We start from the raw sequence: 14,086 nt of genomic DNA, 5'->3' as shown, positions 1-14,086 counted from the left end.
GGAATCGAGTCCTACGTTGGGCTCCCTGCTCGGAGCCTGCTTCTCCCTCTGCCTGTTTCTCTGCCTCTTTCTCTCTCTCTCTCGCTCTCTCTCTGTATCTCTCATGAATAAATAAATAAAATCTTAAAAAAATGATTTTAAAATTCTCCAAATATAACAGTGTATTTATCTATTATTTCTCCTTGCAGTTCAATCAGTTTTTATGCCATATTGTTTTAGACACATACATGTTACAGACTATTATGTCTTAATGGAGAAATGACCCCTTTTATCATATAGCAGTGCCCTTCTTATCTCTGATAACTGCTTTCTCTGAAATTAAGGTAACTATTCTTGTTTTCTTTTGGTTAGTGTTAGATGTTCTATTTTTCTCCATTCATTTAATCTATATGTGTCTTTATATATAAGGTGGGCTTCTTGAAGACAGCATACAGTTTTTGATAAGCAAGTTTTTAAATGTCAGAAGTGCACTTTAAATTCACCTATATCTTACTTGAAATTAGGTTTATAATCATGAATTTAATTTTAATTCCCTTCAGTGTCATCTATAAACTTATGGCATCGACAAGTGAAGGAATCAGAGTACAAGCTCTCAAGGCAATGGGCTATTTTTTAAAACACCTGGCCCCAAAGTGAGTATAGTATGCATGAAATCTAAAATGGACTGTGGTATATTACCATTTTATTTTATAAATCTTTGGAATAGTATGTGTATTCTGTAATTTCTCTAGTTTCTCTTTATTTTAATTTATAAAATCTATGTAGATGTAATCCCATTTCTGTATATTAAAAGTAAAGTGAAACAGGGGAATATAGTTCATTTTAATAAAATTTAACTTTTCTGTTTGTTCCTTGTTTAAGAATACTTTTGTATAATGGAATTTTAGAAACCAGGAGACTTTATTTTGTGTGGGTTCATTATCATTTGTTTTATCTGTAGTATAAAGCTGACATTTTAACCTCAATATTTGTCTTAGTATGTTCTGCTGTAAGAATGACTGAAAATGAAAACTTTTTTTTCTTAGCTGAATGTAGATTCATATACTACCTATTGTTCCTTATATCAGAGTTGGTTTATTATAAAAATTAACAATTGTGGCAATAAAGAAATGTTGGCAAACTGTGGTCTTTATGTGTATTCCATTTGGCTGCCTGGAAATAAAGTTTTGTTGGAACATAGCCACAATCATTTATTTGCTTATTATCTGTGTCTGTTTTCAGAACACAAAAGCAGTGTTGAGTTGTTGCTACAGAGACCATATGGTCTGCAAAGCCTAAAATGTTTACTATTTAGCAATTTGCAGAAAAAATTTGATGAATCCTAGGGTAGAATTAAAGTTTATGATCCTTTAGTTTCTAAATTTTTGCTCGGAAGTTGATTTTGGTTTGTTTATCTTCACAGTACTCATTTTCTTAATTTTTTTTTCATTTCTTCTACCTTTTCCTCCACATTGTTTTTCTACTGAATGACTTACTTATTGGGCTTTAGATTATCATCCATAGTGGAGCTTAGCTCACTGCTGACAGAGAGTAGAAACTGGTTAATAAATAATCGCTCTGGAGATTTTTGTGGAGGTTTTGCTGTGTCTGTGACATAGCCAGTCTTGTTTTTTTTTTTTTTTTTCTTTTAACTTTAGCTGTGTTTATAATGTAGTTTGTATCTCTCTCCTCAAAGATTTTGTGACCTTATGAGTTCTAAGTTGAAGAAAATTAGGAGAGTTACTGTGTTGGAATTTGTTGATTATGTGAAATCACATTGTGTCTTCTTCATCCAACTTGCATTCTAAATAGTGGATTATAACACTTTGCATTTGATTATTTATTTTTATGATATTGTAGAAGAAAAGCTGAAATCATGCTTGGACATGGATTATTTTCATTGCTGGCAGAAAGACTCATGCTTCAGACAAATTTAATCACAATGACCACATATAATGTTTTGTTTGAGGTAGGAATATATTTAGAATTTAATCTTACTAATTTCTTATTTTGAGAGTGCTTGTATAATTTAGTTGATAGTATCTAGCTGTAGTAAGTTAATTTAGGTTTGATATACAGTTTTGAAATTAGTTATATAAGGGAGATGTGACTACATCTTAAATCTATTAATCGTGAACTATTAAGCAGTATGGACATCTCTGTTAAATGGTTCCTTGTATTGACCATTTGATGTCTCATTTTGTAATTAAGTAAAAATAGAATTATAACATTGAAATTATTTTATATAATGCAGAAGATAGCATGACAACATTGGACTGTATACTTTTAATGTTGATTAGTACGGTACTTAAAATTTGTATGGCCATGGTAATACAGTAATTATGCTAATAAAATCTATTATTTTACTTCTGTAGATTCTTATAGAGCATATTTGTACTCAGGTGATACACAAACAGCATCCAGATCCTGATTCTTCAGTAAAGATACAAAATCCTCGTATGTATTTTATATACATTTATTTTTGTTTTTGTTGTTTTCAGCTTTATGGAGATCTAATTGACACATAATACTGTATAAGTTTAAAGTGTACTCAGGATCTGATTTATGTGTATATTATGAAATGATTGGACAATAAGGTTAGTTAACACATCCATCACTTCAGTTACAATTTTTTTGTGTATATGTTAGGACTTTTAAGATCTATTCTCTTAGTAACTTTCCCTTATGGAATACAGTATTGTTAACTGTAGTCACCATGTTGTATATTAGATCCCTCGGACTTACCCAGCTTATGACTGGAAGTTTGTATCCTTTCAGTACTTTCACCCATTTTTCCCCTCCTTTTTAATACTTCCAGTAACTACCTTTTGCTAATAAATAGAAAGTCACTGGGAAAAACCTGAAGTTGATATTGTGGGAAACATAGTGTTTAAAGAGTATCTCATTATGGGCAACGATATAATACTAGTTTTATTTTAGGTTAATGTTGAATATAACTTCAAATTGACCTTAGGTTATGTGGAAATGTTTATATCAAGGTTTTGAAGAATTTTATGTGTAAGGTATTGATTTAACATATGTTCAGATTTTCAGTAAAGTTTTGATTGCACAATTTAGTGATGTCTGGCCAAACTACATAAACCATAGAAATAGCTTTCATCTTAAATTATTGTCAAGTTAAGGACTACCAAGTTTGGAAAGGGAGTAAAATAAGAAAATCTTGAGTATATGTATGTAAATTAAAATATATTTTATGTGATTATGGGGAAAGATGGCTTACTGAAGTAAGAATTTTAGTATCTGTTATCTATGTAATATACTGTCTCAGAAAAGACACACAGTATAGCTTGGTGTTTAAAAACAGGCTGCCTGGTTTTTCATTTTGTATGTTTTTTTAAAATATTTTTTTTATTTATTTGAGATGGAGCTAGAGTGACAGAGAGAGTGTGTGCACATGAGCAGGGGGTGGGGGGGACGAGGCAGAGGGACAAGGAAAATCAGGCTCTCCATGAGCAGAGAGCCTAAAGTGGGGCTTAATCGCAGGACCCTGGGATCACACCCTTAGCTAAAGGCAGACGCTTAACCTACTGAGCCACTCCTTGTCTGTATGCCTTAATAGTTGTGTGACTTTGGGTAAATTATTTAATTTCTGTTGCTCAGTTTTCTTATCTCTAAAATGGGCATAATAACAGTATTTAGCTGTCATTGTTCCTGGGTTAATACCTGTATTTTTTTTAAAAAAACATTGTCTCATGATAGCATGTTCCTTACAATTAGTGGCTATTATTATCATTACCATTACTATGATTATCATCATCATTGTAATCATTGTTCAGGTAGAGAAATTTTCAGTTTGTCATTAGAATTCAGAAATTACTCCCCAAATATCTTTCATTGTATGATAAAGTATCTTCATATTTGTTATTATGTACTTACTGCTTCAATATCACCAAAAACCTTGTCAAAAGGCTACTTTAGAAGTTCTAAATTGTAATTGGGTAAACACTTACCTATTATTTAAATTCAGGGTTATAACTGGTTTTGTTTCTTTAAAGTTCTGATTTAAGGGATCCCTGGGTGGTGCAGCGGTTCGGCGCCTGCCTTTCGCCCAGGGCGCGATCCTGGAGATCCGGGATCGAATCCCACGTGGGGCTCCCGGTGCATGGAGCCTGCTTCTCCCTCTGCCTGTGTCTCTGCCTCTCTCTCTCTCTCTCTGTGTGTGTGACTATCATAAATAAATAAAAAATTAAAAAAAAATTAACATTAAAGTTCTGATTTAAGTAAATATTTTAAAGAATTTTTTTTTAAAGCTAAATATTAGAAATTTAGATGGCATTATATTTAAGACCATTGCAGTAGTAGTTTCATTTGTATTTATTAGGTGGTGGTAAATAGGTTTTAATTCCCTATTTTTTTTTAAGATTTACTTTATTTGTTCATTTGTGAGAGACACACAGAGAGAGGCAGAGATACAGGCAGAGGGAGAAGCAAGCTCTTCATGAGACGCCTGATGTGGGACTCCATCCCAGCCGCTCAACTGCTGAGCCACCCAGGCGTCCCTTAATTCCCTTTTTAATCTAATTTTACTTTAGAAATCATGGAAGAAAATCTTGATAGCTTTTAAAATTCATAGGAGAGGCCATTTGCCTTACCAGGTGTATTGAAGCTGAGAATTTTTTCTCTTTTTCTGAGATTTTTAGTATACCTTTTTTTTTTTTAATTTTTTTTATTTATTTATGATAGTCACAGAGAGAGAGAGAGAGAGGCAGAGACACAGGCTGAGGGAGGAGCAGGCTCCATGCAGGGAGCCCAACGTGGGATTCGATCCCGGGTCTCCAGGATCGCGCTCTGGGCCAAAGGCAGGCGCCAAACCGCTGCGCCACCCAGGGATCCCAGTATACCTTTTTTTTTTTAAATCAACTTTACTAATTGGCAGAGATTGTGAGTCGTTAGTAGTTTTACTATTATTTAATTCATTTATAATTTAACTAAAATTCAACTTTAAACATTTTTAAAATTCAGCTTTACTTTTACGCTTTTTTTTTTTTTTAAGATTTTATTTATTTGATACAAAGCACAAGTAGGCAGAGTGGCAAGGAGGGCAAGAAGGGGAAGCAGATTGTCTACTAAGCAGAGAAGCCCAATGTGAGACCCTGTCCAGGACCCTGGGATCATGACCTGAGCTGAAGGCAGGTGCTTAACTGACTGAGTCACCCAGGTGTTCCTACATTTTTACACATTCTTAGTGATAAAACAAAAATCCCTTTCATATTTTTGGATGCTTTCTAATGAATGTATTATCATTCTTTTCTGTAGATGCAGTTATTTTTTTTAATAACACAAAAAAGGATGTTTTCAGTAGACATATTTCAGGGAAACTAGAGAAATATATTAATGGTCTTCTATCATGACTTTTTGTGTTGTTTTGGTTTTTATTAATTTATGAATTGTCTTACAGAGATACTAAAAGTAATTGCAACCCTACTTCGAAATTCTCCCCAGTGTTCAGAGAGCATGGAAGTTCGCAGAGCCTTTCTTTCTGACATGATTAAACTTTTTAATAACAGTAGAGAAAATAGAAGGTAAGTGGGATCAGAAAGCAATTATTTGCACTATTCAAGGCTAGGTTTGAATAAGTCCATTGTTTTCTAAGAAAAATTGCCTTAAAAAGTACTGTGAAATGAATTTTCCGTATGCTTTTTTCATTAAGGATGTATAAGTAATGTATCATAGATTAAAATTGAGTTTTCAGTACCACCTACTTTAATTGTTTTAATACATACATAGAGGTGCCATGTTTTGGTTTATTTTGTCTTAAAATAAACAGTTTATTTTATTTTGGTTTATTTTGTCTTAAACTTTTACTTTTTAGAATTCTTAGAGATGAGTTTTTTTTTCTTTCAGTAATTCAGTATCCTCTTATAATTCTCAGGAGCTTGCTACAGTGTTCTGTATGGCAAGAGTGGATGCTTTCTCTTTGCTATTTCAATCCTAAGAATTCTGATGAGCAAAAGATAACAGAAATGGTGTATGCCATATTCAGAATCCTACTTTACCATGCAGTCAAATATGAGTGGGGTGGCTGGCGCGTGTGGGTAGACACATTATCAATCACACATTCAAAGGTAAGTTTTCTTATGAAAATGTATTTAGTGTTTTAAATGTCTATAATTTTGATTTTATTTATTATTCTCTAAAAGCGCAGTGAAAGGAAGAACTAAAAAGGAAAATAAAATGTTTCCAATTTCTTTAGAATCAAATTGGGTTTTTCAAATGTTATTTTTATGTAAGCTTAACTTAATACAGTGAAATCTCATGCCACAGCATAAAGGAACTTATTTTAAAGTAGCCACTTTTTGCAGATACGATTCTCTAAATTTTTGAGTACTTTAAAGCTTTTGAACACAAGGTGGCGCAGTATATTCAAAGATGAGAAGTTATTCTAATAATGTAAGTGGTTGAGTAAATAGAAAAGCTCAGACTAATGTTTGCCTTTTGCTCACATTACAGTCAGTTAAAAAATTGATTTGGAAGAATCCGCTAGTCTTTTTTTTTTTTTTTAACTTAAGCCAGTGTAAGTTATTTATGTATAGCTTTTGTTTGAAATTGTTTATGAAATATTGTAGATACACAAAAAGGTATAAAGAATAATGTACCTCCCAGTATTTATGATACTGGGTTCTCCGTCCCAATTGCTATGTCTATCATTGTTAGCCCCTCTCTCCTTACCTACTAACCTTAATTTGGATGTTTTCATTATTTCTATTTCTTATGTATATTTTTAACAACGCACATCTCAACAATAAAAAAAGAATATATTTGTAAAGCTCCCATAAAACAATAAAAAATACAAATAAAATTATTGAGATATAGTATTTAAAATTCATCATTTTTGCAAATTTTTAAAACTCTTGGCATATCACGTTACGAGGTGATGTGAAACAATGAGAACTTAGACATCACAGGAAACTGATATACCACTTTGGAAATAAAATTTGCATTATCATCTAACGAGGAACATCTGCATCTTATAAGTCAGCAAGTCCACTTCTAGGAATATATAGAGAAACTTCCAAATACATACAAAATGTATTAAAAATGCTCATCAACTGGTAAATGGATAAAGCCATACCATGGAGTATGATACAACTGAGGAAATAAACACAACTACATGGGTTGATGTGGATGAGTCTCAAACAATGACAAGTAAAAACAGCAAGCTATAGAAAAATGCATTTAATATGATACCGTTTATATTAAATATAATGAAAAATAAAATTTTTTATTGTTTAGATGTGTATGTATTGTTAAAGATGTACATAAGAAATAGAAATCATGAAAGACACACAGAGAAGGCAGAGACATAGGCAGAGGGAGAAGCAGGCTTCCTGTGGGAGGCCTGGTGCAGGACTCCATCCTAAGACCCCAGGATCACAACCTGAGCCAAAGGCAGCCGCTCAACCACTGAGCCACCCAGGCATCCCTACAAATATATTCTTGTTTTAGTCTTTTGCTTGTTCTATTATTAATATCTTCTGCCAATTTGTGGCTTAATAACTTAATATTTAGAGTTTTATGTTTGTATCTTAGGAAATTTTACATTTCAAATAATGCAGTAAAATCTGTTAGTTTCTATATGGTTTATACATTCTGTATCTTGTTTTATTCAGAAGGAATATAATTATGTAATTATATAAATTATGAATTGACTAGAAAGAATAAAGAATAGAAATGATAAATTTGATATATCTTTAAATGTTTTACTGACTATCATGGTTATTACTCTGAAATATTTTACAGTTCTTTTGAAGTATATCATCATTTCCTAAATAGACTTTTTAAAGTGTTTGAATAACTTTATTTATTTGAAAGTGCTTAAGAGTTATTTATTCTGCTTTTTCCTTAGTTAATAAGAGGAAGGTACATTACTATCATAAGGATTTACAAAGATAACTTAGATTGGAAGATACCACTCTACTAATGTTTTAGAATAATCCAGTGCTAAATAAAAAAAAAGGCTTGATTTTATAAAATGGCTTTTAATCACTACCTTCTTGCACTTACCAGTTTAGTCTAAGGCAGAGTTCAGCCAGATATGTATGGTCTGAGGGCTAAATCTAGCCTGCTATGTTTTTATAAATAAAGTTTTATTGAAATACAGACACTTCCAATTTTTTATATATTTTTCTGTGGCTGCTTTCATGCCACAAGTATTCAGTATTTGCAACAGAGACAGTATGGCCTCCAAGCCTAAAATATTTACTATTTGGTTCTTTACGGAAATTGTCATCTCTTGTCTAACTTAATTTAGTTTGTGCTGGTGCCCAGATCTTTTGGGTTTTATTATAGAAGGCTGCTGCAATCTGGACTAATTTTCTGCTAGTATTGTTTTCTTCTACAAAAGATTATGAGAAAAACAGGATTGAATTTGGGTGTTATATACATTTGGATTGAGTTTCAAATCTATGTAAGGGAATTCTAGATAACGGAGTGCCAGTATAGATTTTTCAGATTTTCAAAATGGTGGATATTAATTCAGTGCTTTTGTACGTGCTCCTGTTAGTTCAAGTTCTTAAGAAGAATGGCTAGAGGAGCAGTAATATTATAAAAGTACAGTCTGAAGACATCAGGAGCCTGGGAGACCTTTTGAGGAAGTGTGTGAGGTCCTCCTTTCCCAGTTACATGTCTATTTGAAAGTGGATTTTTTTCATAGACATAAACCAAAACAATATATAATAAAAGAGCTTGAATATAAAAACAGATATTAGAATGCAACCATCTTCTCTTAGGCTAGAATTTAAAGAGATTTGCAAAAATGTGAAATACTAGCCCTCTTATTATTATCTTTTGTTTTTTAAAGAAATGCTTATATTAACACATAATGGTTTTGTTATTTTGAAATGAATATTTGTAAAATTTCTTAGTCTTAATTTCTAATATGATAAGTAGTAACAGATATACCTCATATTAATAAAGAGTTTTGAGGAACCTCAGTACTGTCTACAAATGTAAAGCATTCTGAGACAAAATAGCTTGAGAACTGTGGAAGTCATAGGGTATTTAGGACCAGTAGTCTAATTCATTCTTTGAATTTCTTATGTATAAGATAAAGAGATTGAACTAGGAAATATCTCAGATATCTCTGAACTTTTGAGCATTTCTGTCCAAACATTTATATCCAGTTACTGTTTGTGTAAATAATAAAGAGAAGATGGACTTTGGACAAAGGGTAGTTCTGGGTTTGAATTCTTTTTTAGTTGTATAAACTCAGGCAAATTTCTAAACTTTTCTTAACCATCAGTGTCTAATATAGAAATGGTAAATGTGGATTTTTTTATGAAGTTAATGAAGGAAATCATAGGAAAGAAAATTAAATGTTCAGTGACTGTTTTCCTTTTTACATCTCTTGTCATTCTTCCTTTCATCTCTTTGTTTTCATTCTCAGTGCAGCACACTAGTTCAGGCCCCAAATCACTTCATGTTTGATATAGATCCCACTTTTAAAATGAGGAATTACTTCTATCCACAATAATTTGTGTAGCATATATGTTGTGAAGTGTTAAAATGAAAGAACTTTGATTACTCAGCTTAAAATGCTGTGTGGTTCTCTGTATCCAACCCCCCACCCCAAACCTAATCACCATTTTGAATTTTGTGTTATTTCCTTATTTAAGAAGTTAAAAAAATGTATACCTAAATAATAAGTATTATTTGATTTTCCTTATTTGTATATTTTATGAAAATGACATCATACTATGTAGATGCTTGTGTTACTTATCTTTTTCTCTATCAAACCTTTGGTTTTTAAGATTTAAAAAAAAATTGTTACATATAACTTTGGTACATTTGTTTATAGTGTTGTGATTAACCAAGTGTTCAAAGGCAATGGTTTTCCTAGAGTTGTCAGTTTCAGACTTCCTATAACTTTGGCTCACAGTACGAAATTTATAGTGACCATGTATATATGTACACACATTCTCTTCTCCTCTCATACCTGAAACAGAAGCTTCAGGAGATAGTATTTGCCCTTACTAAAACTTTGGTTTATAATAGGGATACATTATTATGTTTTCTTATTTGTTTAAAAATGCTGATAATGTCCTAGCAAGTTGATTCTGTGATCTGCCAGCTGAATTATCTTCAGTATGAAAAGAGCACTGTTCTAGGAAGTATAAGTAGGAGTAGAATTGCTAGATCCTAAGTAATGTCGCATTCTCTAATACATGACACTTTAAATTTCTTAGTTTCACAGGGTATTGTAAACTTTTTGCCTACATTAAAGTACCCTGCCACCAGTGATTTTGTATGTAGTTTTTTATACATGTCTAGATCACTTTGACTATAGATATTTCTAATGGTCAGTAGGCTTAGGTATTGTTCTCCTCTAGATTTATTAAGCTAAAAATAACTTATATAATGTTACTTCCTCCATAAGTACTTTGTTCTAATTTTTGTGAAAAGGAAAATAAGGTAAGATTTTTTTGTTTTGTTTTTTGTTTTACAGAATAGTTTTTTTCTACCTAATTTTTCATTTTACCTTGAAAAAAAAAAAAGGATTTCTTCCCTTCTCTTCCACTGTTTCAGTGGCAAAAATCTGTGCTCTGTATTAGTTCTAGTCTTTTAAAAATAGATCATTCTTTGTTAATTTTGTTTATTCATGGCATGGACTTTGTGTTCCTTTGTACTTAACCAGATCCTTTATATTTTTCAGGATTTAGTTAGCTAAATCACTTCTCTATGACAATTTTTCATACAGTATGTGTGTATGAATTCACAGCACTTAATTTTCTGTTGGTATAAGTGTATCTCTCTTGTGTTCTCTCTCCTTTTCCCTTTCCACTGATTTCCTCTCTACTTCCTCTCTCTCCCCAGTCTTCGACTAATCAGTCTTCTCCACTCCTTATTCTACTGCTGTGACTGTGGGTACCTAGTGCATTCTGTGCTGCCCTCTATCATTGCCTACCTAACTCTCTTCTCCTTTGCTTGTCTCTTTCATATTTTAGCACGCTCTTTCCTATCTTTCTCTCTCTGTTCTTCCCTTTAGCATTCCTCCGTCTAGTTTGGGCTCTTGCCTTGTCCCTTTCCTCAACCTCTGTCTTTGTTCTGACCTGTGAATCTGTGTTTGTTTTGTCTCTGCTTCTCTCCACCCCACTCTCTCTCTCTGGTGGTTGGTTAGGTACTCTTGGTCTCTCTTGTTCATTTTCAGTTACTCTATGTCTATGTCTACTCCAGTTGCCTACCACTTTTCTTCCCCTTTCTATCTTAACTCATTCTTTTTTTCCTCTCCAATACTCCTTTTGCTTCTTCCTGCCTTTTTCTGTTTGAGTACTTTCTAGTTACTATGTAAGATAGTAGGATGAATTAGGAACACATCTTGAAAGAAGTTACTTTCTAATATAGGAGATAATTAAGTCCAAAAAAAAACTGAAACAAAACAAGAAAACAACCAAGGCAGAAAGGAATAAGTGCCATAGAAGAGATACAGTGCAAGTATAGACACTCTCACATGAAGGCATCTGAAAAGTTTGTAGAAAGGATGTCATTTGATGACAGCATTGAAAGGTAAATGGGATTTGAGCTTGTAGAGTTTGGGGTGATGAGAATCACTGGTGAAAGAATTGACGTAAAAGTACAGAGGTGTTGTTACTGAGGAAAAAGCATGGTGAATTGTTGGTTTGCTTAGGGGGTTAGTACATGAAGAAGAGCAGTATTGAGGTAATATAGCAAATGTAGACTGTTTAATTATGAATGATCTTGTAATATCTCATAATACTGGTTAAAAGTGAGTTCTTTGTTTTATTTTGGTTGTTCATTGTAAGCTTTCTTCAGCAGGGGCCAAAGGTTTTATACATCTTCATATCTCCTATAGAACTGTGAATAGAGCTGAGTACTTGACAATTGCACATTAAATCTTTGTTGTGGGAAGGAGAAGGAAGACCCACACTATCATTGTTTGGGGCTATTTGGTTCAGCTGTCACATGGTACCATGTCACCCTCTGTGTGCCTTAGTGTCTTAGTCTTCTCTTACCAGTGATGGATGAAATAGCTTCAGCAACTGTCTTTAAAGTACCTATACCATCAGCACCCACAGTAGGGTTTGGGAGTAACTGATCAGAGTAATAATGGGATATATTATAGTCTCCTGGACCTCACCTCAGAATATTAATCTGAATTTCATGAGATGTTCTCAGAAATCTGTATTTTAAAGTCAGCCTTTCTTTTGCACTCTAAATTTTGAATGCTCCTTTGAGTGTACAGGGAATTATTTTTACTTTTATAAAATTCTTCCCTTCTCACCTTTACACTAAGTTGCTAATGTAATAAACTCTTATAAAGTATCACAGGTATCAAGGAATTCTGTATCAATTGACTGTGGACCCTAGTTAAGACCCTTAATATTTATAAAAAAAATTATTATAGGGGAGCCCGGGTGGCTCAGCGGTTTAGTGCCACCCTTAGCTCAGGGCCTGACCCTGGAGACCCGGGATCAAGTCCCACGTCAGGCTCCCTGCATGGAACTTGCTTCTCCCTCTGCCTGTATTTCTGCCCCTGTTTCTCTCTGTCTCTGTCTCGGTGTGTGTCTCTCATGAATAAATAAATAAAATCTTTAAAAAATTATTATTAAGGAAAACCTTTTTTGTCATTCTGGAAGTGTATGTTAAAGATGCAGAGAATGTTGAAGGAAAAAATATAAACTATAATTATGTAGTTCTGATATCAGTATTTTTTAGACTCAATTTATACACAAAAAACCCAAAGTATGCTTTTTATGTCTTATATGTATATGTATTTATAGCTTATGTATATATTATATATAGTTTATATGTATTTATAGCTTATAAAACTATTACATAGAACTTTTAGTTCATATATATTTATAGTTTATATATTACACATAGTTTATATATACAATTTTAGTTTATGTATTTGTTTCTTTACTCCAGTGACTTAATGGCTTTAAGCAGATATTAAAACATTCACAAAGAAGGTAGTTACTTTATGGAGAGGCTTCCTTTGCCTGTTTTGGGCCAAGAAACAGTCTTTGAGTCAAGTTTTAGGATTAAAATTATAAAATGGAATAAATGCTAAGTCAATTGTAAATTATTTTTATCTGAGTAAAATTGGACTTAGAACTTCTTGCTGTTAAAGTATACTTTAAATGCTAGATGGTTAAAGTTACAAATTGGTTCTTGTGGTTTTCTTCACTTTTAAAGTTTAATAAGTGTCTTTTAGCTTTATTTCTTTGAGTGAATTTTTTCATTCATGAAAAGCTTTTTTTTCATAAGGTTTATAACAAAGTAATTTATTTGAATATTGCTATGTTAATTTTTTGGATTTTTAATATCTTGATATCTATTTTTAAAATAAAATGGATGACTGACTTTCTAAGATGCTTCAAATCAATATTTACTAAAGCTTAGGATGGAGCTGAAGTGATTTAGTAAGTAGGTGAACAATTTGTAGCATGCTATTAAAAATTCTGCCAGAAGTATCAGAACCACATTTTTTCTCTGAAAATATTCGTTCTAATGCTTTATATTTTTATATATGTGATACTAAAGTGATGCTTATTTTTTCCTTTTGCAGCCATTTAAAATCTCAATATCATAAATTTATAACATGGTTCTTGATAAAGTACTGGTGTGTAAAAAACTAATGTTGCAGAATTGTATAGCTTTTGCAGTGTTACATCAGGATACATTCAGCTGCTATAAAAAGCCAAAGAAACTCAATTGCAATTTTATTGTCCAGTTTGATAGATTTCCTGCCACCTTTGTAGCAGAGAGGCTGTTTGTCACTGTATCTCTCTTCTCCAACAGCTGAGCTAGATTTTATAAGCAGTAATAGGGTCTTCTAGTGTAACTGCCCTGTGTTGGTTACTTTGGGCTTAAGGTTTCAAATATGTACCTCTTTGGGGTAACCTTTGTAATTTCATTATTTTCTTATGTGTTCTCTAGGTTGTTATTGTTTATCTTTTTCTTTTCCTTTTTAAAATTAAGTAGGCTCTATACCCAAAGGTGGAGCCTGAACTCCTGACCCTGAGATCAAGAGTTGTGTGCTCTATCTACTAAGCCAGCCAGGCATCCCTCTTTTCCTTTTTAAAAATACTTTGAATTGAACACTATCTTGATTAATTAATACTAT

General features: G+C 32.5%; 1 protein-coding gene across 9 annotated transcripts in view; it reads left to right on the top strand.

Annotated features, from left to right (window-relative positions):
• The window catches only part of LRBA (LPS responsive beige-like anchor protein), a 722,446-nt gene that overhangs the window by 148,348 nt on the left and 560,012 nt on the right, over positions 1 to 14,086 (top strand). For all 9 annotated transcript variants that reach the window (XM_038558983.1, XM_038558984.1, XM_038558982.1 and 6 more), the window contains 5 exons: positions 540 to 632; positions 1,840 to 1,948; positions 2,355 to 2,436; positions 5,399 to 5,522; positions 5,873 to 6,065. In XM_038558983.1, the coding sequence (XP_038414911.1) occupies positions 540 to 632; positions 1,840 to 1,948; positions 2,355 to 2,436; positions 5,399 to 5,522; positions 5,873 to 6,065 (601 nt within the window). The remainder of the gene's footprint in view (positions 1 to 539; positions 633 to 1,839; positions 1,949 to 2,354; positions 2,437 to 5,398; positions 5,523 to 5,872; positions 6,066 to 14,086) is intronic.

Source organism: Canis lupus, chromosome 15 (genome assembly GCF_011100685.1).
Source record: "Canis lupus familiaris isolate Mischka breed German Shepherd chromosome 15, alternate assembly UU_Cfam_GSD_1.0, whole genome shotgun sequence".
NCBI classification, from domain to species: domain Eukaryota; kingdom Metazoa; phylum Chordata; class Mammalia; order Carnivora; family Canidae; genus Canis; species Canis lupus.
The sequence above is the reverse complement of the archived record's forward strand: the minus strand, read 5'-3'. Positions and strand labels throughout refer to the sequence as shown.